Source organism: Anas acuta, chromosome 5 (assembly GCF_963932015.1).
Source record: "Anas acuta chromosome 5, bAnaAcu1.1, whole genome shotgun sequence".
Classification (NCBI taxonomy): domain Eukaryota; kingdom Metazoa; phylum Chordata; class Aves; order Anseriformes; family Anatidae; genus Anas; species Anas acuta.
Genome location: NC_088983.1, coordinates 31,765,773 through 31,789,480, shown reverse-complemented (window position 1 = coordinate 31,789,480; position 23,708 = coordinate 31,765,773). Strand labels below are relative to the sequence as shown.

Sequence of the window (23,708 nt, the reverse complement as noted above, 5' to 3'; positions counted from 1 at the left end):
TTAGCTAATTAACGGGGCCTCACGGGCAGGTGGGGCTGGCTCGGAGGAGTAGAAGTGGCTGTCCGGGCAGGGGCTCGGGGGTCGCCCTGCGTTTTGTGGGGTGTTGCTTAAAGCACTTGGGGGGTCGCCCCCCAGTATGGCGAGTGCCTGAGGGGGCAGGCAGCCCTGTGAGGAGTCAGTGCTCAGGGAGTTGGGCTCGGTTAGCTGGTTACTGCGAGCTGCAGCCCACTGTGCCCACCCAGAGCCCCCATCCCTCGGTTCTGTGAGGCGTGGGTCACTCTCCTGGGGTCGAGGAGCAGCCTCACCGCGGCTCAGCATGGTGGCCTTTTGGCTCGCTCCCTCAGGGCTGACTCAATCCGTTCGCCCTCTCCTCTGGAAACCTTTTTCCTGAATAACCCAGACCTCGTCTTTTCAGTCTCTTGGTCGAAGCCAGCTTTTTCGAAGTACCAGGAGGTTTGCGTGCCAGAGTTTCCATTTCTAGCGCCAGGCCTCGGGTGTGGTTTGCCATGACGCTGGGACAGAGCGTGTAGAGGAGCGTCTGGAGGCCTCGCTGGCCCCTCTTCTCTTGACTGCTTCCAAGAGACCTGGGACCCAACTCCAAGGACCAACTGTGAGTTTGCCGTGATGTTTATGCAATCAGTGGAGAGAGGAAAGTTTGAGAGCCTTACAGGAGGGAGAGAGGAAAGAACATGCCGTAAATCTGTGCTGCCGCTTCTCTGGAGCAGCCCAGGGATGTTTTCTCTCTTGACAACTGCCCCAAGTTTTATAGGAGGTAGAAACGTACCTCTACAGAGGACCTTCAGAGACTATGAATTCCTATTAGAAAGGAGATCTTAGAAACCGTTCCACTTATTTTGCCCTGGGGCCAATCCTCAGTTCGCTTTCCCCTGAGTAGATTCCCGTGATATGTCACTGTGCGTGGTATAACAATGAGTGTACTTTCAAAAAGCGACTCAAGACATTTATCTTACCCTAGAAGTTAATTATTACTGAGCATTAACTTTTTATCTTACTAAAATAATATTTTTTTTATTTTAAAAATAAGACACCACCACCACCCCTGAAAAAAAATGAACAAAACCAAGGCCAATTCTTTGGCGTAGAGATTCTCTAAATTAACTATATGAGATTTTAATGCCATTATCAAATGTACGTACATTAATGAGGTAGGGGAAAGCAAAAACACATAATTCATTAATATTCTTTATCCACTGTTTGCCTTATTTTATGTTATGCAGATTTTGATACTGATACTCCATGCATTGAGCATCTGAGATGCCTTCCATTTCAGATCTGGCTGTCCCCAGTGCTGACTAAGTAACAAGTTACGACTACTACGTAACATGGCTGTCTCACTCCTTTCCTCTAAGACTGGAATTGCTTAGGGAAAATTGAGTGCTCAGGTAAACAAGATAATTAGAATAGCAATACTTCTGCTCTTTTTCCTGATGCAGGGCAGCCTAGTAAAGGTCATGGGATAGAAGGAGGTTAGATAGCATATTTACTCTTATCTCCTGGGGATTGAAAAGTTTTTCCTACCTTTTAGCAGAAGATAAGTCTTGCTTGCATCTGCGGGCAAAACTCAAGTTGCTGTAATGGTACTCTTTACATCAGTAGTCAGACTAAAGTAGCCAAAAACATTCATGCTTTGGAAAAAGATCCTGGCAACAAGGAGGCAAAATACCAACTAGTATTACAAATACCATGAAGTTGACAGTCTTAGTCAGAATATAGCTTTACCAGACCCAGCAACAAGACAGCTTTATTCTCTAATAGAGAACTGTGAGCTATAACTAAGGTGGAACCTCAACAAGAGCGTATATCAGACAGAAGGCATTGTTTAAAAAAAAAAAAAAAAAAAAGCCTAATATCCTGCTCATGCATATTTATACTCTTTTGACTTTGCTGCATACATTAGTTTGAAGAGTGTGAGCCTGTAAATGCAGAGTAGTATTTTCAAATTACTCTTTCTCTGGCCTGCGGTGCACCACGTCTGCTTAGTACTGGCATACCAGTACTAATTGGCGGCACCCCATGCCAGTGGCCTTTCTGCTGTGCATGATTTGTAAACTGCTATTCTTGTCCTTAGTGAATAACGATTACAAAAATAATCTGGTGACTCTTGAGAGAGAAAGCAAATGTGGTGTTAGTAATTGATAGAAAATGCTAACCATGACAGCGCAATGAGGAAACCCGTAGGTTACTGTGCGTGCCCTCTGTGCAGGGAAGCAAACACTGGAAGATGAAAGGAATGGGGACAGGAAGTACACAACATTGCTGGGGGTAACCTAGATGACACCATTGGAGTTTACTTTGGATTAATACGTAGATCACTAAAAGCAATACAGGTCTTTCAATCTGCTTGAAGAGAGTTGGTATTGGGGCATTTGTCTTCAGTTACAGACTTAGAAATTTACACCTTTTACTGTACGTGAAAAACAGGGGATGTTAAGATTTTTGTCGTTTAATTGGTGATTTGTTGGCGATTCCTGATGACCTCCACAGGTTCTGCCTCTGATGATGATGACATGTGCAGACCTGTAGACAAAACCGTTGATCATTGTCAAGACAAGGAGGCTATTTTTCTATAGTAATTTCTCTTCCCAGAATCAAGCCTTCAAGGCTTGTGAGGAAAGCAGGTAAATACTACTTTCAGTTACTGCTATTGCTATATTTTGTTAATGGGTACAATTCTCAGAAGGATGCTGTGTGTTACAAAAGTGCTTGGTAAGACCATGGTCAGGCTGGCATACATGTTCAAAACTGTCTGACATGTTGTCTGTAAACATGTCAAAACTGACATCTGTCAGCAGTTATGATTTTTTTTTCCAGGTCATTCTGATCCTTGGTTTTAGGATGCTAAAACTAATAAATTTTTGCAGTGCAGCAGAAAGGTCTGGAGTTTGGCTCTTTGCACCTTCTCCTAGTAGTTTTTCAGTTCATTTTCTACTATGTGAGAAAATGTATAGGTAACTTGAACAGAACCCCCTGTCTCCTCAAAAAAGCAGCACACCTACAACTGTAGGAGTGGTTACACAGAGATATTTTAGGACTACACACCAGCTGTGTGGATGACAGGACGTTATTACTCAGAATATCGAGGGGGACCTGAGGCACGGGCTGCCTGCTGCTCTGGAGGCACGGCAGGCAGCAGCCTCCCTCCTGGATGGAGAGGGAGGGAGGGAGGCGTGTGTGCCTCCAGCTGGGGATTGTTTTTCTTTTTCCCCAGCTGTAAGGCACAGGTTTTTCTGTTGAGCTCCACCACAGCTCGACACCAGGTGCGCCTGGCAGTGCAAGTCGCGTTTTTAAATAGCCTCTCTTCTTTTTTTCGCTCGCTGTTCGGTTGATCTATTTTGGGCCCTCTCCACGCAGCTTTAATCAACCCATTCGGTGCCGCAGTAATTAATTATTCCCCTAGGAGCCCCGAAGAAGCTGAGCTGAACCCCTGGAGGCCGCCTCAGAGGCTCGCCCCCCGCGCTTGGGGCCGTGAGATGGCGGCGGCGGGGCCCTGCTGAGGCCGCCTCAGGGCTCGGCGCCGCTCCCGGCGCCGGCAGCCGCGGCCCCCCCGCTCCTCCCCGCCCCGGTTATGAAAGCTCCGGGGAGGGGCCGGGGCAGCGGAGGCCGGCGGAGCGCAGGTGAGAGCGGGGAGGCTCGGTGAGGACCCGGGGAGGGACCCGGCCCCCAGCGGGCTCTTCCCCGAGGAGCCCCCGGGGTGCGGTGCCCGGCAGCCGGGAGGAGGAGGCGGGGAGCCGGGGCAGGCAGCAGGCGTGTGGTGCTGGCCCCCACGGTCAAAAGCGTGTTTGGAGCTTAGCGAGGGAGCCCAGCCCAAATATTAGGTGGTGGCCGTGAAGTAGGAAGAGTAGGAAGTGTCTTGTGAACGGGCTCGGTGGGACAGCAGTCAGTCTTGGCCAGCTTTGCAACAGCTCAGACCCTGTCCTTAGCCCAATCTGAAGAGCTCAGTGTGAACTGCTGCAGGAACAGTTAGGGTATTATGTGGTTTCACAGATGTGCTTTATGCAGATCTGTGGGTTTTAAGCTTAAAATTTCGGTAGAAGCACATCTGTCAAAACATACCCCAGTGCTGTAGGATACACTCATTTTCATATGGGAACAAAGAAGAGTTTATTGAACCTGTTCCCCTCTCCAGCAGAACACAACAAAAAGCTACTGTCATGCTGATGAAAGAGGCTATGGGTATAAGCACTACTTCCAGGCCACTGGGATAAATTTCACTCCAGTTTTCCTCTCTGTTGTCTGGTTAAACGTCTGTGACAGTCTTACCTTCCGTGTTTTATTTGCTTCTAGTGGTCAGACAGAATGGCTCCAGTAAATCAGCCAAAGGACAAGAAGCATGAGAGGGCGCATGAGTATTGGTCAGAAGAGGCAAAATCGTCTGGGAAAAGGAAACTGGACTGCAAGGAACTAGAGAACGAACCACTAGCAAGGAAATTGTTTCTGAAAAAAACATCCAAACCCCTAGAGAAAATCGGTAATGCTTCTTTACTGTTTCTCCCAACCAGATTTACCCTAAATCACAGGTATCGACTAGCTGAAGAAGGAGAATGCCAAGAGTCCTGTTCAGATGACTGTTACATATTCAAGTGATACACAGACATGTATCAGGGTAGTGCAGCCTCCAATTATCTGTCTAGTGAGAGTGTGTCTGCATGTCTGTCCTTCATTTTTGAGACTCCATAACCCCTTGGTAGAAGCCTGCCCACATAATGCCATCACAGCACATTGGAGAATTCTGTGGAATTCCTGAATTACCAGATGTCTGCTTTATTGTAGGACAGACAGCCTTGGTAATGAATCATTTTTTTCTTCCATGCAATTCTTAATGCAGTTTCTTAGCTGTAAGGTTGGTGTTCTACAGCGTGCAGTCTAAACTGGCATTTCCACCTGATCTGTGCGTATTCTAACTTTTCCTAAAGCAAGCAGGAGTTACAAAATTTGGAGCAGTTGGCAGTGTGGACAGTGGTCATGGAAACAAAATACTCTTGCTGGAAAGGAGTTCTGTACGTAGTTGTGGATAGTTAAAGCATCTTCTGTAGCTGACTTAGCTGTGTGGTTTTCATTGTAACTTCATGGCCTGATTTTCAGATTTGGTGAGCACCTGTAGTTCCCCTAAGTTTCAGAGGGAGTTGGATGTGGTTAGTACTTTGAGGAAAAAGAGACCAATCGTATTTTTCCCTAAGACCTTTCTTAAAAAGACCAAGACCTTTGCATTTGAGATTTTCTGTTCTTTATACACACTTTGTGGGAAAAGCATCCAAACCTCAAAGAAAATCGTAATGCTTCTTTACTGTTTTTATATTGATTTTAATATAGCTTGGAAAAAAAAAATTCTTCTGAATTGTGTAGTACAGGTCCAGTTTCTTGCAATTGAAATCTGTTTTTAAGCGTTTACTACAGCAGATTCTAAAAAGGCCTCAAGTTTTTACTTAGTAAATTATCCTTTGCAACCACACTGAATCTGAAAAAAATATGCCCCCTTCTGTCACTTCTGAAGAAGGAACTGTGGATACTAATTCTTCTGTGGTGGAAGAAAAAAAAAAAAAGAGAAAAATGAGTTAAAATATAAATCCTCTTATGCCCAATTCAACAGGTGAGGCAAGTGTTAGCACTATGTTGGCATGTGAATAAAGAAGTTTAGTCTCTCACCCCTGCATTTCTAGGTTCCAGGCTTGCATTAAAGGAAGATTTTGTTTAGGTTCTAATCACACAGAATGATCCTTACGTTTTTGATCTTCTGTTTTTTCATTAGTATCCTTAAATGAACGTAGCATTTTTGTTTCTTAACAAAGGCATCTTTCTCACTTGACATCTAGATCTACTGAGGTGTTACAGTCTATTGCCATGGGGATGATTAGATCATAGACATGGGACTGCGCACAGATCTTGTTTTTATCTAAAGGTCCCTGAAGATAAAACTTGGAACATGAACAAAATGTAGAAGCATGCTGTGCTCTCAGCAAAAATCACCCTGAACAGAAAGGTTTTCAGGCGATGAGGCGTCAGCAAGTCTATTATCAAAAACAAACCTCACAGTTTGCAGGCAGACTGTACGGGCTACAGCACAAGCAGATAGAATATTCTCATTCACAAGCAGGCATTTCAGGAACTGTGTGGGAACTCCTATCGCTACACTTGGGGAAATTTCAGGTGTAATATTTCTGCTCTTCATAAGTCTGACCTTCTTTCCTCTGTACACAGGGGCTCACCCCCTCCCATTGCATGTTGCCAAGTTGTTGGGGCTTTGGATGGCCTCAGTATATTTTGGGTATGAACCATTCAGGCTGTATACTGTCCAAGAGGTGCGCCACCTGAGAATTTGCTTTAGTCCTCCCTCTCATGCTGTCTTTTTGCTAAATCTTTGGCTAGCAGAAGGAAGTTTTAACATGAAGAAGCATACACAAAGTTTGGCAGCCTATGAGAAGCACTGGACTCCACAGTGGCAAAGGCTGCTTGCTCCTTAGACGTGTAAGAGTCATTTAGTCTTTTCACTTGTGACTGAAGCTTTTCATGGATTTAGCAGCAAATACAGATGTCTTCCCGTGTTGTTTAGTGAATGAGCATGACCGGCATTGGCTCCCAGTAACTTTTATTCTTTTCCTCTCTGGCAGGTCGGAGTGGAGGTGGGTCTGTGACGAGAAACACCAGAGCCCTTTTCCATCAGCTGGAGCGGCAGTGCAGCATTGTTCATTATGTCTACCAGAACAAGCTGGGAGGCTCCATCCGGGCGCAGCTCAGGCAGGTGAGGAGTTCCTCCTTCATGACCTGTTGGATGTCCTAACTCTTTTTTTTTTATGCTGTATTGTTAAGCTGCAAGCAATTGGGATGGAGGCCTATGACACTGTAGCTGTAGGTGAAGTGTAACGTTCTGGATGCACAGCAATGACATAGTCATCAAGGTCTTGTTTCTGACAGGGAGATGTTACCCTCCCTCGTTAATATTAGTTATCCTGCCTTCTTAGCTCAGCCCAAGAGGCTTAGCTCCCTGTACGTCATTTAAAGCATGGTATCTCTCAGTTCTCTGTTGCTTTCCGGGTGCTGTAGTTGATGTGGATTTGCGTGGTCCAGATTGTTTCCCTTGGGGACAGCACGTACTCCTTGCGGAGAGGAGCTTAGCCTTTGCTGTGAATGTTCTACAGCTGGTGGTGATTAGGAATTGTTAGCGCTCCTCATTCAGAGATACTCAGGGATCCCTGCAGAAGTCATAATTATCTTTTATCTTTGTAACAGTGTCTACAGCTGCCCTTTCTGCGTTCTCTGACCTCATACCGCCTCTTTCGAACAGCAAGTCCCTTTGACAGGAGAGTGACATGCCTGGAGTGGCATCCAACACACCCAAGTACTGTGGCTGTTGGTTCCAAAGGTGGAGACATCATTCTGTGGGACTATGAAGTACTTACTAAAACCTGCTTTATAAAAGGGGTAAGTCTCTGGGTGTGTGGGGTGGGTAGGAGGGGAAAATTGGAGCACCACCAAATATCTGCGGGTCAGAACTGAGATCTGTTGTGAGAAACACATGAAGGCCTTGGGCTGCAGAGTAGCCAGCCATGGGGCAGGACTGAGATGCAACAGCATGTCATTCCTAAGTTCAGATTGTTCTAGGGAACAATCCTATTGCACTAGGGAGAACAGAGGCTTGTTGAGTAAATTCATAATGAAACTGTACTTGATGTGTGTTCAGTGTGGGGAAAAAATCAGCAACTGGCAAAACAATTATTTTAAAGGGATGCCAGAAGCAAATAGGCAGAGAGGGTCTGTCTGGTTTAGGTCTTGATCTTTTATCTGCTCACCTTTTATTCTGTGTCAGATGAAGAAACAACTTTGAGTGGAGAGAAACAAAGTGCCTTCATCTGAAGTAAAAAACTAAGCTAGAATGAGTGGTTTGTACAGCTAGCATGCCCCCATGGTATATTCAGCCATTGGCAGTCCTACAGGGACTCTAAAAGACTCTTCTGTCCCTTCCTAAATTAACATAGGTGTGCACTGGAAGGAATTCCATCCTCCAAAAATTCCAGGGCTGTATTTCTTTTTTTTGTTACTAGTGTGATGTCAGCTGAGGAGCACGTTGCTGGGGGACTGGCGGAGTTGCAGCTCTATTCTCTGGGAGGGCAGCTGCCTAGACAACTGTCATGTGGGAAGGCATGGTTGTCTTTGTCTCCTGGAGGGCTGTGGTGTGTTTGACTGTTGCTGTTAAGAACGTAGCAGAGAATGCAGACTTAGAGCACACACTTTCCTCCTTCCCCATCACTCAGTGGATTTTTTCTTTTGTTCATCCCCTTCCTTGTAGATGGGAGCTGGAGGGGCCATCACAGGAATGAAGTTTAACCCTTTTAACCCTAGCCAGCTGTACACTTCGTCAGTTGCCGGCACTACCACCCTGCAGGATTTTAATGGCAATACTTTCCGGGTCTTCACCATCTCCGAGGACTGGGAGTAAGAAATACAGCAATGTTTTGGGCCTCTGCGTCCTGCTGGCAGGAGCACTACAGAGAGAGAGAGATGCTGGTCTCCAATATATGGGAGCTGGGCTTCTTCTCCACATAGACTTCCTTTACCCTCTACATGTCAAGAGTGCTCTCCCTTCTGAGGAGGCTCACTCTCCCTTTTTATTTTTCTCTGAAATGGGGTGGTGGGTAGAAGAGAGCTCTCCCTCATTAAGGGGAAGGACCCAGATGCTTGCTTACTACCTGTTACACCTGGGAGTGTGGGGTGGATTTCCTCAGCTCTGTGTTCTGTAGCTCTGCCCTGGGGACCTGCTGACCTCTTGGCCTGCTAGCAGTGCTGCTCGCTGCCAGATGGCTTTTGCAGAGCCATCTGCAGTCCCCTCAGTCCTTCTCCACAAACACCACTGCCTTTAAGTGGTACACGTCATAAGGATCACACCAGTTCGTCCCACCTAACTTTCAGTGCTTCTTGTATAAAATACCAAAATTAAGACTCGGATTCTTCAGAGGAATGAGGAGATGAATCTCTAGAGGCAATTCTATCTGCCTGTGCTTAGAATCCCCCTCTCACAGTATTCTGTGGACTCATGAGGAAGCCTGACCTCTTCAATTAGTTACTTCAGTGCTAGGTAAGTGAGAGAAAAGGGGTTAGCCTCCTCTTTACTTTTCTCCACCTGATGCTTTCTGTTAGCAGCTTTCATGGTTGGTTTCCAAAGCGGCTGTTCCAGCTGCAGTCTTGTCTTGAGGCAGAAGGTGAGCCCTAGTGGTGCTGGGATGACTGGTCAGGTAGGCAAGGTGGGACGGGCAGATCTTGTATCCCGGTGGATCCCTGTCACAGTAATGCCAGGATTTGAAAGGACATGCAGTCTTTCTTTGCTGCTGTGAGGGCAAGCAAGCTCTATGGGTGGGCTTTTCATCTTCACTGGCCTCTTAACAGCTCGTGTGTACTGTGTGACTTCATTAAATGGTTGCTCTGTGAGCAGCAGATGGAGTGCACATCAGAGTCTGGGAACTCCCAGTCTGTGTCCTTCTTTTCTGTCTTTGTGTATGTTTTCCACATTTCCTCAGTTGAGGTTCTTGTGCCTTGTAGCTAGCAGTAGAATTACTCCTGGCACTGCTCTTGTGCTGCCTGCTGGTACCTTGAGAAGGACTAGAGAAGGAATGGAAGTAGGCTGTAGTGAACTGGTGAATGAAACCTCTGTAAGAAAAGCTTGGTGCAGGGCTGTCCTGAGATTTTATATAGCTTCTGCATGCAGTGGTGCTGATTTTTCTTCCGATCACCTAAGCCTGTTCTGAGCCAGGTGGTTCACTGCAGATTTGTCACTGCAGGTTTGTCATTCCCTCAGCAGCAGAGGAAGCAGTGCTGCTAATGAAGTTTGCAGCCCAAAGCTGTGGGGTTGAACCTAGAGGCTCAGAATGTATATGCTCAGGTCTGAAACAGATCAGAAAGATCTTGTGTGTCCCCTGAAAAAAGAGCGATGCATCGTGCCTTGGGAAACCTGCAGTGTGTTCCAGGAGATGAGTTGTATTAAGATTTTTTTCCCCCACTCTAACCTTGATGCCTTTTGGCTCTGTGTGTATTCCAGAAAGGGCCAGGAGATTCTCTTGGAGACATCAAGTTCAGTCCTTATGAGGCAGTGAAGCTTTATGTGGCATCAGGGGATGGCACCCTAAGCCTGCAGGACCTTGAGAGCAGAGCGGTGCAGGTGATCTCCCGTGCCCCGGACTGTGGCCATGAGCTCCATAACGTTTGGTGAGGAGGGAGCAGCGCAAGGATGAATCTCTGCTCCTTAATGCTGTGGTTAATGGTTAACCTTTAGCGCTGGGTTAGTGCTGTGGCTCTGCTCGTGCTCACTAACATCTGCTTCTTTGCAAGCATGAGGAGATCCTTGGCGTGAAGTGGCCCTGTGAGGAAGCTCAGAGATAGGCTCCCGGTCCCAGCTCCAGCACAGCAGGGTGGGTGACAAGCTAGGCAGCCCTGGGGCACCTCTGTTTTTGCAGTAGCCGAGTGCGCTGCGTGCACCTTCCGGTGTTGTTTCTGGTGACACCATTTCCTGTCTTGCAGGTACTGACAAAACTTTGCTGTATAAAGTGTGAGGTGAGAAGAGCAGAACATGCTTTCTGCTCTTCGTTGTGATCGGTGTTCTGGGTACTTTGTGTGCAGCAGCTCAGGCAGCAGAGGAGAGCTCAGGCCAAAAAACATTCCTGAAGAATCAAAGTTTCAGCTTACTGAGTTTACCCTATTGCCCTCTGGAGTGTGCAGTCTCACCATGCTAATTCCCAGTGCCTTGAAATCAAGAATAATTTGCAATTCGTTGCAAATTAAAGCTTTCCCTACAGGCTCCCAAAGGACCCCAGTTTTACTCTCACTGGCCCTACCTTCTCAGCAGAGCTGGGGTTAAGAAATAGATCTTTATCAGATAAATCTCCACTCAGTTTTGTTTATTGGAGCATGAAGTTGAGATGGCTTAGAGGTGCAACTTTCCAATCCAAAGCTTTTGTCTTTTCTTTACTGCTGCTTCACTGTATTGTGGAAAACCTTATTTTAAAGCTGTTTCTGTATGTTTGGCAATGTTGCATGGGCGTTCTGATCTTTCTCAAAGTGTGCAGGCTCCAAGGGACTTCTCAGCCTTTGTATTCCACTGTCCCAACATGTCACACTCTGTCTAGTGAGCACTTCACAAATTACTTGGAAATTATTTCATATTCAGTCGCCAAAACAAGCACTGCTGATAAACCAGCCCCCTTCCTAATGTTGAGGGCCACCCCATCAGATCAGGCAGGAGATGGCAATTGCAATCTGTTGCAGTCTCCTTTGTCAGAAAGGGACCAGATGTGAACCAGAGCTCAGCTGCCTTCAGCTGCCTGTGGGAGGCAGCACTGATTTTTGTCTCTTTCCCTCTAGTTGCTGGTACTGCAGTGTTGATGTTTCTGCAAGCTGCCGCGCTGTGGTGACAGGAGATAATTTGGGCAACGTGGTTCTGCTCAGCACTTCTGGTGAAGAGGTTTGTATGGCTCCTTACAGCACCTCCTTTATGGGAATCTGCATGGCTCATTGACTTCCCTGCACTACAGGGGCCCAGTAAAGTGGACAAGTGCCTTGCAGCTGAGGAGATGAGCCTACATATAGTTTAGGGGCTGAGACTTCCTCCACTTCTGCCAAGCATGTTGGTCAGCATGATAGTAACAAATCTCCTACAGGGACTGTGTGATGTGCTGCCCTTTTCTTAAAAAGTGTTTGTTACTGGGCAGAGTAATTATATGGTAACCTGAAGAGCCTAAATACCTTCTGCCAGCAACCTTCATCCTTCCAAAAATTTAGTGCGCTGATAGGAGTCATTTGGGAGGCACTGCTTTGACAGACACCTTTCCATGACTGTGGAGTGAGTACGGAACCGTAATTCAACAAACACTGGGATATAAATTGCACTACTGCTTCTAGACATGAGAGGGCAGGCAGAGGCAGACTCTGAAGCAGTACAGAAACCTATTAGAGAACAGGCTTGGAGTGGCCCTGCTTACAGGAGCCTGCTGTACCACCACACTGGAATTAGCATTTCTCCTGCCTGCAAGGGTAACATCTGTAAGAGTGTGCCACCCGGTGACCTGTGGCCAGAGGCAGCTATGTAAATTAGAGAACAGGGTTATGAGTACATGAGTTTTGTGTATTAAAGGTCAGTTGCTTTCTTTATTTTTTTTCTCTTGAAAGAACTTGATGGGCTCTTCTGCACTCTGGAGATACCCATTATTATAGAGGGTGGGCCAGCTGTACTCCTTTGATCAGAAATAATCATCTGGCATCTAGTATAAATTTACTGATAGTCAGTTTATATCCATTTGTTCTGCTTAATTAAAATATTTCTCCTTTGCTTATATTTCTTTTCTGATACGTTTCTAGAAGCCAATTGTATCCCATCACCTGTCAATTTTACTAAGATAAAGAAAGCAAGCTTTTCGGATCTCCCACAAAGTAGGCCCTTCCTTATTATGTTGGTGGCTCATTTCTGTACCTGTTCCAGTTTGGTTTAATCTTCCTGCAGCTGCAGCACTGGCACTGCATGAAGTATTCCACATGAGGTCTTAACAGTGACATTAATACTTCCCTCCATGAAACAGGGATTGTATTTTTGTTTCCTATAGCTGTAATAAGTTGGTGGATCAGAGATTCTCCCAGGATTAAATAGTTCCAAGGTCAATCTTCTCCTTTCTTGTTTCCAGTAGGTGTACTATAGAAGGTTTTTTGTTTCTTTTTTTTTTTTTTAACTCTGTAAATGTATGACCTCTTTACTCTGCACTAGAACACTAGCAGATTCTCATTTCATTTTTTTTAATCCAGTCCTTTTTTGTGTGTGTGTGATTTTTATTTTTTTTTGTTTGTTTCCTCTGCTTCAGATTTGGAAGCTGAAATTGCACAAGAAGAAAGTATCTCATGTGGAGTTTAACTCTAGATGTGAGTGGCTGTTGGCCACAGCATCTGTGGATCAGACAGTCAAAATCTGGGACCTCAGAAACATCAAAGACAAAACTAATTTTCTTCATGTGCTTCCTCATGATAAACCTGTCAATGCAGGTAAGTTCATGAGATAAAAATTTTGTCACATGGATGTCTGCTGCATCTCCCATCCACGTGTTTTTCTTCCTTTCTTTTTTCATGAGTTTTGGATTCTATGTTGCTTTTCTTCCCAAAAAGCATGAGTTGATTCTCTTTCTTCCACTTATCTTTGTGTTTTTAAGAGATGAAAACACTTTGGAGCAAGCCTCAATACAGCCAGATGCAAATTGTTCAAGTATCATATAACTTTTAAACACAAACATTGAACATGAATTTTACCTCAGTCCTTTGGGAGAAGGTTGATTTAACTTGTTAACCTGTATTTTTTTAACCACCTGAGTAAATTATTCAGAATTGCTGTTCATGGTAGAAGCGCACACAAATTCTGTTTTTTGACAGACTTATCCTAGGCAGCTTAGAGCTCATTATTTTCTTACAGGTTTAACAGAGAGGATGCTCCTGCTTTCTTGCTGAAAAGCTTTCATGCATGCCAGCTGCCTTTTTCTGGTGCTTATAAGCAAGGAAGGCAGTGGGAATGTGCAGCCAGAGGCAGGGAGGTGAAATAGGGAAGCTACAGATGGCCTCAGTCTTGCTGTACAAACCGTGGCACTGTGCTTTGTTAGTGCTGAAACATCAGCAGTGTCTGAGATGAGAAAACTGAATTTATTGGGATGGTCCCTTTTGGCAAAAGCAGGACGTGGGACTCAAGGCTGTTTCTTGGCTGCAGTTTTACCAGTTTGTGGAAGTCTAAACTGCAGGTGTCTGTATCCATCTTTTCTGGTGACTTCCCATCTGAATGAACAGGTTCCTTTCTTGGCTATGTCTCTTTCTGACTCTAAAATGAGAATAGTGATTCTTCCTATGTAACCCCGTGCTGTAGGTTTCAGCTTACCGTAAGAGCCTTGAATTTGCTTGAGACAGGTGAAGTCTTGTGTTGGGGCACATGGCCACATGTACATTCTTAGTTTAAAAAAGAAACAAGTTGACATTTTTCTAGTCAGAGAAATGTGACTTTTATGTTTCTTGTCAATCACAGCACTGTGATCTCTTGTTTGCCTCGTTGTCCCCCTCTCCCAGCTTACTTCAGCCCAACGGATGGTGCCAAGCTGCTGACTACAGACCAGCGCAACGAAATCAGGGTTTACTCTTGTTCAGACTGGACCAAACCACAGCATCTGATCCCACACCCACATCGGCAGTTCCAGCACCTCACACCTATTAAGGTGAGTTAAGCCAGTATAGTCCAAAAGGAGAATCACCCTTGGTGCTAGCAGCAGGCTTTGAAAGAAATGGTCTGATTTCTGGGCAGGATACGATGGTGGGTGGATATTCACACTGCTGTAGCTCTTGCAGAGCATTCTGCTGGGGATGCTCGTGTTTCTGAGGCTGTGAGTGGGATGGTTCCCTGGTGTGTGTCAGCATTAACTCTGCCCCTCTCTAACTCCCTGTCGCTCTGCTCTGTGACCAGGCGACGTGGCATCCTCGCTATGACCTCATTGTAGCGGGTCGCTACCCAGACCCGAAGTTCCCAGGGTACACGGTGAACGAGCTACGGACTGTTGATATATTCGATGGGAACACCGGGGAGATGGTTTGTCAGCTCCACGACCCAAACGCGTCTGGTATCATCTCGGTGAGTTGGGCACTGCAACTAAAACTACCTCTGCATGTTGAACTGCAGCCAAGAGATGGGCTTTAGGGGCAAGAACAATAGGAACGTCCTCTCCACTTGTGACAGACTCACGGTCTCGTGGGGTTGTGGCTGCTGGCTAAAGCTGCTGACTCGAGCGGGGCTGTTCTGTGGTCATCTGTGGGTTTCCTGTGATGCTCTTTAGGGAGCATTTTGCTTTCCAGATTGTTGCCATTATATAAGCAGTGGTGCTCTTACGCCTCTGTTATGTAAGCACTGATGTTCTTACAGACTCTCATTGTTTTTCCATTTTCAGCTCAATAAATTTAACCCTATGGGAGACACACTGGCCTCTGGCATGGGTGAGTAAAGAGAACCTGGAACACTAAGCACCCAGGAAAGGGTAGGCTTGTTTCTCAAAACTATAAGCAAGTCGTGAGTGTGGTTTCCCAGATCCCATTCACTAGTAGTCCCCTATAATTTTCTACATGCGTGAAGGAAGTCAAGACCTTCTTGTCAGTCTTTGTCTTCTGCCGTTACGAAATGGGCTGCTAGTCATCTCTCAAGCATTCCTGAGCACGAGATCTGCAGGGGAAGAAGACTCCCCTGAGCCCTGCTGCCATCTGCCGGCCATATAACAGTTCCAGAACACGGGATGGGGGGGAAAAAAGGCCTTTTCCGGCTAGGCCTGTAGCACTTTCCCTTTATTTGACTTACCTTATTTCCCAGGCTTCACAGCCAAGATTACAAGATTTTTCTTAGGCGGTATGGGATTAAGGGAACTGATTATAGATTTATGTCTTATAACTGTGACAGATGAGATTAGAAATTACTTGATTACATTTTGTAATTAGAGAAAATTCCACGGGTGTTTGGAGATTGTCTGCAATAAATATCTTTGTATCCTATATGCCTTGGAAATGTCTTAGAACAGACAAAACATTTTGAATTTCTGGCATTTAAGCAGCATAGCCAAAGGTATTGTCCGTCAGAAGATCTACATCAAATACAATGTTTAATTTTTCCTCTCAGGCTTTAATATTCTGATCTGGAGCCGGGAGGAGATGGTGATGAAGAAGCAAGAACATCTTCTGAAAGCCATGACAGAACAGGGGATCGGAAGCCGGAGTTTGTCCAGACGTGGAGGGCAGAGACAGGCAAACCCAGGGACAAGCAAACTGAAAGCTAAATTACTGTCTTGGGATGTGGAAGAGATGAGAACAAAAAGCAAAGATTCTAAATCACAGGCAAGGAAGCGAAAAGGGAAGGATCTAGAAAACTGATTTAGTATTTTGATCCTTTCTGGATCAGAGAGGACAAATTCAGTGCTGGCAGTGGGCAGCATAAGTGCTGCAGGGCATTAGCCTTCTTGCTTTGTCCTTCCTCCCTGGATCTGATCTTGCTTCCCTGATTCCCTTTGCTTCCCCTTCTAGAGAGTTGTCTGTTTGTCCTCCAGGTGGAATTACCACTTATTTTCTGAGGCATAAGGGAAACTTCAGAGGTCTTCAGATCCTGCTGCAGTTACTGCTTCCAGCCTGCCACATCTGCTTGTTACCAGTAACAGATTGGTAACAGAGGTGATCACCTCGTGTAGCGCGCTGTGGAGCAGCTCATGACGGGTCCCCTGAGAGTCCTAGTCAAACTGAACTGAGGAAGCCTTTGTTAGCGACACTGACGTCCTGAAAAGGACCAATATTTGCAGGGGTGAGGTGATGGATAGCTTGGGTGACCCAAGAAACACCAGCTTTCCCCACAGTGTGCATCTGTCAGAACCTCAGGCTTCGCCTATTCTGTGCTTGCAGCTATTTAACTAGGCCACAAAGAACTTGCCAGACCTCTTTGTCTGCCTTGTGGGATGCATGGGCAGTACAGAGCTGGGAACCTACTGATTTAGTAGTTTATATCTCGAGAACTCCAGGCTTTTTCTTGCTACCAATTAGGTAATTTTTCTCACCCATGCCTGTGCACGTCAGAATATTGGATGAATGTTTTAAGGCAGAAATGTGGGATTTCTTCCAGACACCCCCTTTCAGAGCCAAATCTTGAAACTGCTGTTAAACTGAAAAGTTTTGCATATTCTAGTTTGTTAATAAAATAAAGCTGTCTGGGGTCTTGCTGCTGTTCCAGAGGTTGGTGGACAGGCTCCAGGCCTGCTCAGATTCTGTGTTCACTTTTGTAGTTTTGCAGTATTGGTATGAATAAAGTTTTGTACTAAACTGAAGTCCTTCTGTGGCACGTAGAGTGGGTGCTTTGCACATTCTGCTGAGGTGCTTTTGTTTGGGAGGTTAGAAGATGTTGACCTTTCTCCTGATGAACTAAGAGAACTAGAACAGTACTAGAACTAGAGAAGTCAGTCGTAATGCTGTGTCTTCAATGGACCCTTGTTAGCTGCATTATGAGCTGTGTCTATGCATGGTTGCTGCCATCAAAACTAGTTTATCTCAATTCTCTGTCTGCTGCTGGGACTGTAAATCACAGTTTCCCCTTGGGAGGGGGCGTACTGCAGTACGTTCTGTTTTCCAACACTGAGCACACTGGGGTTATCCCTGTGAGCTCAGAGAACAGGAGGAGTGGAGTTCAGTGTGAGTCTGATTTTAATGATGAAAAGGAAATGTATTGGAACAATCACAGAAAGTCATTCACAGGCAAAAAGTCTAAATCGTCACAGAAACCTTTCTTCTGCATGTGCAAAATGTGCTGCCTTTAAAAATATCAGGTCTGGTCCCCTTCAGTGTACTTTCTCTTACTTCTTTCTTGTGCCTGTTCTCACAGGCAGTGGCTTTTCCCTTATGAGTTGCTTATGTCTTGCTATGCAGCAGACCTAGATGCTATTTTCAGAGGCCAAAAAGGTGGGAAAGATGTTGAGAAAAGCAAGCTGCTTCTGCTGATTCAGAGTTCCCATGCTGGCAGATGCCAATATGGTGTAGGGAAAAGCCCCCACAGTACTCCATGGGGAAGAAAAGGAAATGCCTGTAACCTAAGATCTGGCTTCCCCTGCCAAGAGGGGAAGGGAACTGCACCAGAAGGGGAACTTAGGGTGGGAAGTCAATGTGCAGCATCACCACGTGAAGTGCTGGTGCTTCTGGTGCCTGCTGCAGTCTCGCATGCTGCCGGAAGCTACGAGGCAGGTGGTAAACACTTGGTATAAAGTTTCCTGCAGCAGCTGCAGGGTGCAGCTCCAGGATGCTCGGCTGTGGAGTGCAAGTGGGTAGGGAAGGCCCTGAGTGCTGTCATGGCGCGGCGTTGAGCTCTGATGGCTCTTTGTGGGGCTGGCATCTCTCCTCAGCCAGGAGCACTGCAGCCTGCAGGAGAGGCACGGCCCTGGCACAGGGTGAAGGGAGCAATCAGGATGCAAGGCCTAGTGGGTTGAAGGCACGCAGGTGAAAAGGTGCTGGTAGATCTGGCTGTCTTGTGTGCCCTTTGGATTGTGGGGCTCTCCTCTTGAACTCTTCTTGCTGAGGGTTTAACCTTACAGAGGGAAAAGGAAACTTCCTCACTCACACCCCGCTTCCCTTCCTTCTCATTCCTCTCCTCATAGCTCAAGGAGAACAAACCAGGTCTTTTGGGGAACTTTTTTTTATTCCACTATGAGTGGAGTTGTATAGATGGAGTGACGGATTCCAAAAGTGGTTTCAGGTGCCTGGGGCTTGATCAGTGTCACCTGGAAGGGGAAAAGTTTAAAAAAAAGAGGGGTTCATTAAGGGTCCTTCTTGCTGTCCCACACATCCCCCTGTTCCTAGCCAGTCCCTGTATGCCTCTCTCTTACTGCTCCGTGTCAGGATGTCAGTGCAGCGCTGCTTCAGCTTCCTGCTGGAGCAGACTTGTTGCAGTGAAGGCAGCCTGCTCTAACAGGCTGCCCAGGGAGGTGGTGGAGTCACCATCCCTGGAAGTCTTCAAAAGACGTTTAGATGTAGAGCTTAGGGATATGGTTTAGTGGGGACTGTTAGTGTTAGGTCAGAGGTTGGACTCGATGATCTTGAGGTCTCTTCCAACCTAGAAATTCTGTGATTCTGTGATTCTGTGAACAGGGGTGGCTACGGGCACTTGGCATGTCTCATCCACAGCTGTATGCACGCCTGGGAAGCTATAGCTAACTCTCCCTGTCCTGGTGGCATGCTCTTTCAAAACCTCCCATGTTAGCCGAGCACTGGAAATGCTTTGATGCTCTTCCTGCTTGCCGTTTGGGGCAAGCAGTCATCACCACAGATATGGGAGAGGTAAAGAACGACCTCCCTGATTTTTGTTTGCTTTTTGTCTCATTCCACTTCAAGAGAAGCTCTTGTGTGCAAAAGGAAACTGGGCTGAAAGGACGGTTATTCCATCTGGCATGGCAAGCTCAGCTGGACCTGCCCTGGATCCAGAACTTTCTCCAAGCCTAGCCTTTGCTGGATTCCCCTCCCCGTGTATCTGCAGGGTGTCCCCAAGCTCCACTCTCACAGATGGTGATGGATGAGCAAGTCGTGTGTAAGGGCGGAGGGAATGGAAGGGAAAAGCCGTGTCCTCTGCCCTTCCTCTGCTAGGGTCTGGGGCAGGGAGCAGGCCTGCTGTCCTGCAGCTGGTGCCTGCACTGAGAAGCCCGTTTGTTCTCTGAAGCCTGAGCAGAAGGGGGAGATGCTTGAAGGCTGCTCGTTGGAAAACGGAGCAGGAGAGGTGAGCAGGCTGCCTTACCCTTCCAGTGTGGTAGTCTGCGGGCCCAGGCTTGACGGTTCTGTCCCCTCCAATTCTGGTTTGGGCTCCCATGGTGTAGATGGGTGCCCTTCTTTTGTAGGTATCCACCTCAATCTTTGGGAATGCGGCGGGACCGGGAGTCTGCAAGAGAGCCGGGGACCTCGTTGGGTACAAATTCACAGGTTTCTCCTTCCCGATTCCCCACGAGGGCTGCACCCTTAACAGAGAAGGGGTGTGGAAAGCCTGGGACAATGTCGGCGGTGGCACAGCCTGCTCCCCTCCAAAGAGGGGCATGTTCCAGAGCGGCAGGCAGGTAGCCATCAGTTCTGATGAGCTCTGCATCATCAGAACTGCCAGAGCTGGAAAGTGAGGCACTTGCAGGTGTAGGCAGAGCATCCCTGTGTTGTCTTCCCGCTGGAACAGCAGGAGTGCTCTGTGGCCCTGCGAGCACAGCTGTGGATTCTCTGGCTTTGCTCTTGGTGTACAGAAGCCTGCCCTAAGCAAGGACGCAGCAGGCTTTGGAGCCCTCGTGGCACGAGGAGAGCAGCTCGGGGTCACTAGGCAGTGTGGAAAAGAAGGGAAGCACCGCTCACCTTGGAGAGGTCTGCATCGAAGCGATCGTGCTTGCTCTTCCACTTCATAGAGTAGCACGGGCTGGCGGTTGTATAGGCTGTGTTAGGTCCCATCAGCCTGGGTAAGGTGTAGGTGCCAGGGCCTGCAGGAGGAGCGAAGAGAGGGTGAGCGATGGGGTCCCGAGTGAGAAGCTGCTGCTTCTGGCCCCACAGGTCAGGGGGAGGCTTTGGAAGCGGCCCCTTGCCAAGGCGGAGCAGCAGCAGGCTGTCCCTGGAGCTCGCGCAGGCTGCAAGTGTCTGCTCTGCCCGGGGTCGCCTTACCTGGAGGTCGGTCTGCTCGGAAGGCCTCGTGCCGGAAGGCCATGGACTGCACGGGTGGACATTTAAAGACGTGCTTGTTGGATGTTTCCGTGTGGTAATCGCCTGGGGCCGAGAGAAGAAAAGCAGTCAAGTGTTGGTCTTTTTCTCCAGACACAGAGGCGATATCCCAAGGAGGGGTTCTTCAGAAGAGCTGCAAAATTCCCAGTTCTCTGGCAGCTCCTCCTGCCCTGTGCTGGAGGACACAGGCAGCACCGAGGGGGATTTCTCTGCACCCCACAGCTTTGTCCTGCCCTGCTGTCCCTCTTGTCAGCCCCCCACCCATTCTTTCTGGACTCTGGGTCCTGCCCCCTCATCCCCACAGCCCGTGGTCCTTGGCAGCAGTCCTTCTCAGAGGGCATTTATGGCTGCCCACATTTATGGCTTGTTCCCCTGCTAGGCCAGGGCAGAAGTGGGGTGTTGTGGTCTTGTTGGGATGAAGAGCTGGAGAACCGCTACTCACTTGGTCCAGGTGTGACCTCAGTGTTTATTTTGGGAAGTCCCCGGATGTGGGCGCCTGGAGGCACGTACTTCCCCGTCCTGGTGATGTCAGGCTCCACGAAGTAGCGGGGACCAGGACCGCAGCCGCCGGTCACGGGTGGCTTGGTCCCTCTGCAAGTGTATGCAGGGGCTCGGTTTTTGATGGGACTGTGGCCCACGAAACCTAGGAAGCAAAGCACACAAAGGGCACCTCCAGGAGGCTGCACGCTTCAAGCTCCGCTGGAAGAGGTGCAGTTGGAGTCACCATCCTCCCAAATTCCCCTCCCGTGGGCCTTTTTCCTCCAAGACTACTACAACCACAAGCCAGTTACGCAGTGCTTGGGGTGCAGAAGAGTCAGCCAAGAAGCACAAATGGCTTTGTAGCTGCACTGCAAAGGCAGCAGATAGAGACAGCCGATGTGTGGCCAGCACGCTTCCTGCACCCAGCGGTTCAAAACCACTGCTTGGAGCACCAGTGTTGGCACTCCATAACGAGCATCCCTGGGATTCAGCTGCTATCCAAGAGTGTAACCCCACAGACACTTGGAGAGCCGAGTGCAAGCCAGCAGGAAGGTGGCTTCTGTGAGGTTTTGACTTCCCTGGAGTGCCGATGGGAACAGCGCCAGGAAAAGCTGCCCAGGCCGTTGCTTTTGCTGGTATGAAAGCAGCGCTCTCCTGGGTGAGGGAAAGTATCAGCCTTCCTCTGCCAGGCCTGGGGGGCACGGAGACTTCGCCAAAAAAAAACTTTTGGGCTGCTGTGAGCAGCGATGTGCCGCCTGCCCTGGGTTTGGTTGCGGTACCTGTTGCCCCTGGGATGGAGTACTTGGGCCCAGGGCTGGTGAACTGGGCCATGATCGGGCCGCGGGGGCGGTGAGGTCTCCACGTCCCCACAAAGGCTCCGTCCATGCTGGTAGGTGTCTCCAAAGCCTAAAGGTAGAAGAGCAGAGGAGTTACTGATGGGCTGCCCCGAAAGAGCCTGGAGTTCAGCTCTGCCCCTCTCTTTCAGGTGCCAGTGCTCCGCTTGGTGCACAGGACTTCTCCCCCGTCCCTCTGTGCCTCGGTACTGAGCCTTCAGAGGAAACAAAGCTATCGCTGCTTCTTTCACCAGCAGGCCGACAGCTGAATCTCCAGTCCCAAAACCCAGGTCTGAAACCCGCCTCTCCCTGCGGGAGGAGCTCCACTTCACCTTTCTTAGCCTTGGAAGGAAAATTCGGTGAGGATGAGCGCTGCTGCTGTGGCTGCTCACAGTCACAGGGCACAGAGAGCTGCTGTGGACAGGCAGAGCTCAGGACAGACTCTGACTCTGTGAGGGGCGGGTCAGCTGCCAGCTTTTATAGGGGACGGCATCGCCATGGAAACGCATTATGACAGCATAGAGGCTTCAGAACCATGGTGACGCCATCTGGGCTGTTACCTCCAGGGCTTGGGCTGGACCCCATCTGGTAAAGTGTCTCTGGCCTCAGCCCGGGGAGATGCCAGCCCTGTGCCCCCCAGGCTGGGGCGTGGAGCTGGGCTCTGTCCTTGGGGACAAGTCTCCAGCTAGGGACTTAAACTAATCCTCTTAGGACTAGTTTAAAGGTGGGAGTAAATGGTCTTTTCCTACCCTGGATGATTTTACGATTCTGTGTGATGTAAACTTTTGTTCTGAGAGAATACTGGAGAGTCAAGGCCTCCTCTGAAACAGCACAGGAAGATCTTGCAGAGCAATGAATGATTACAGCTTTGGAGCTAGGGCAGCACTGCTCACATCCCTGTGTCTCAGTTCACTGAAGACACACCATTTCTCCGGAAAACAGGGAAATTGGGCTCTGAGGCAGCAGGTTCTCGAGTTTCAGGAGAACAACAGAGTGAGTTCATCTCATGTTTTTGCTGTGATAGTGTATGCACAAGAATAAAAAAAAATGGGTGAAAAAAATCTAAAATTTGGATGGATGCTTGGCTGTGGGGTGCGAGTGGGTAGGGAGGGCCCTGAGTGCGGTGGCACTGAAGATGTGTGTAGTGTCCATATACTTGGAGAAGGTCTGAGACGATGTAGAAGATTGTGGTGCGTGTGACATGGACTGAGGGTGGGAAGTTGTTTCTTCCCGATCTCCTGAAAATACCATTTCCTCCTGGTGTTCCTAATTTCCTCGTCATCTCCGATGCCCCCCTTGTTGTCCATGATGCCCCCAAGTCCAGCAGCCAGGCCGAGGGCATCCTTGTTGTAACCCCTGTACCGCATGTCCCCGCTTTGGGGTGGTGGGGACAGGGGCAGACCCCCCTCCTTGTCCGAGCACTCTGTGTGCATCCAGCCCCTTTCACAAGTGCCCTGGGAGCACCCCACACCTTGCTTAAGCACCTCCTGCCCTCCCAGCCCCTCACAAGGGCATCCTGGGAGCACCAAGCGTCTCACACGCCCCTTGTACTACATAAACTGCAGGGCATTGCTTGAGGTAATTAACCTAGGGGCACTTAAACCCAGGGGACACGTAACCGTGGGTATGCTAATGTGATAGCTCGAAGTACTTGCAAGCTACAGGTAGTATCAGCAGAAAATGTACTGTTATTGCTGCCCCAACTCTCCTGGGGTGATTTCATGAAAGCCACTTCATCCATCTCCAGGGAAATTAATTGAAAGACTTGGTCACCGTAAACTCCCTAAACAGAGCGATGAATGGACAGATAGTGTGGAGGAATTGTTAAGTGAAGTAGGTCATGTGAATGTTGAACAACTTGGAGGTCGCGAGCTAAAAAAGTATCGAACGCAGCTCATATGAGTCTGGCAGATGGCGGGAAGCCAGTCAAGGGACAAAGGCATTGTGTCAGTGTGTGGATGGGAAAGTACCTAAGACGGGATAACGGTTGAGGGAATGAGGAGCTAGCTGATAAGATAGGGAAAGTTGCACTAACCAATAGTGAGCTTAGCTTTTGCAATATGTATGAGCTAATTATATTGAATCATATAAAAGACGGCTGAGCTATCCAATAAATCGAAGTTCACTGATCACTCA

General features: G+C 48.0%; 2 protein-coding genes across 9 annotated transcripts; one reads left to right on the top strand and one right to left on the bottom strand.

Annotated features, from left to right (window-relative positions):
• The first annotated feature begins 25 nt into the window (after positions 1-25).
• DDB2 (damage specific DNA binding protein 2) lies at positions 26-23,708 on the top strand. Of its 8 annotated transcripts, none has more exons than XM_068683746.1 (14): positions 26-610; positions 1,292-1,403; positions 2,506-2,639; positions 4,306-4,489; positions 6,627-6,757; positions 7,246-7,437; positions 10,046-10,212; positions 11,365-11,464; positions 12,852-13,029; positions 14,089-14,234; positions 14,480-14,644; positions 14,958-15,003; positions 15,674-18,493; positions 18,670-23,708. In XM_068683746.1, exons 4-13 carry the CDS (start codon positions 4,318-4,320, stop codon positions 15,922-15,924), a joined length of 1,548 nt encoding a protein of 515 aa, XP_068539847.1. In that variant the 5' UTR covers positions 26-610; positions 1,292-1,403; positions 2,506-2,639; positions 4,306-4,317; the 3' UTR covers positions 15,925-18,493; positions 18,670-23,708. The 8 variants fall into 8 exon arrangements, with proteins under 8 accessions (XP_068539847.1, XP_068539844.1, XP_068539849.1 ...); XM_068683743.1 differs by having other exon boundaries at positions 1,239-1,403; XM_068683751.1 differs by lacking the exon at positions 10,046-10,212 and adding an exon at positions 8,303-8,448 and having other exon boundaries at positions 29-610; positions 1,239-1,403.
• Positions 17,218-21,643, bottom strand: LOC137857386 (ciliary microtubule associated protein 1A-like). The gene is made up of 6 exons (XM_068683763.1): positions 21,519-21,643; positions 20,702-20,902; positions 20,203-20,304; positions 19,903-20,024; positions 19,310-19,450; positions 17,218-18,302 (listed from the first exon to the last, which is right to left on the bottom strand). The coding sequence occupies exons 1-6, from the start codon at positions 21,622-21,624 to the stop codon at positions 18,219-18,221; spliced, it is 756 nt and encodes a 251-aa protein (XP_068539864.1). The 5' UTR covers positions 21,625-21,643; the 3' UTR covers positions 17,218-18,218.

Bases quoted from the DNA above. Each gene is read 5' to 3' on its own strand.
- DDB2 (XM_068683745.1), top strand. From the start codon at position 4,318: ATGGCTCCAGTAAATCAGCCAAAGGACAAGAAGCATGAGAGGGCGCAT. The intron at 7,438-10,045 runs GTAAGTCTCTGG...TGTGTATTCCAG, and splicing joins AAACCTGCTTTATAAAAGGG to AAAGGGCCAGGAGATTCTCT. The intron at 11,465-12,851 runs GTTTGTATGGCT...CCTCTGCTTCAG, and splicing joins TCAGCACTTCTGGTGAAGAG to ATTTGGAAGCTGAAATTGCA.
- LOC137857386 (XM_068683763.1), bottom strand. From the start codon at position 21,624: ATGGACGGAGCCTTTGTGGGGACGTGGAGACCTCACCGCCCCCGCGGC. The intron at 20,903-21,518 runs GTACCGCAACCA...TTTGCTTCCTAG, and splicing joins CTCCATCCCAGGGGCAACAG to GTTTCGTGGGCCACAGTCCC. The intron at 18,303-19,309 runs GTAAGGCAGCCT...TTCCCCTTCCAG, and splicing joins CAGACTACCACACTGGAAGG to GTGACACTGATCAAGCCCCA.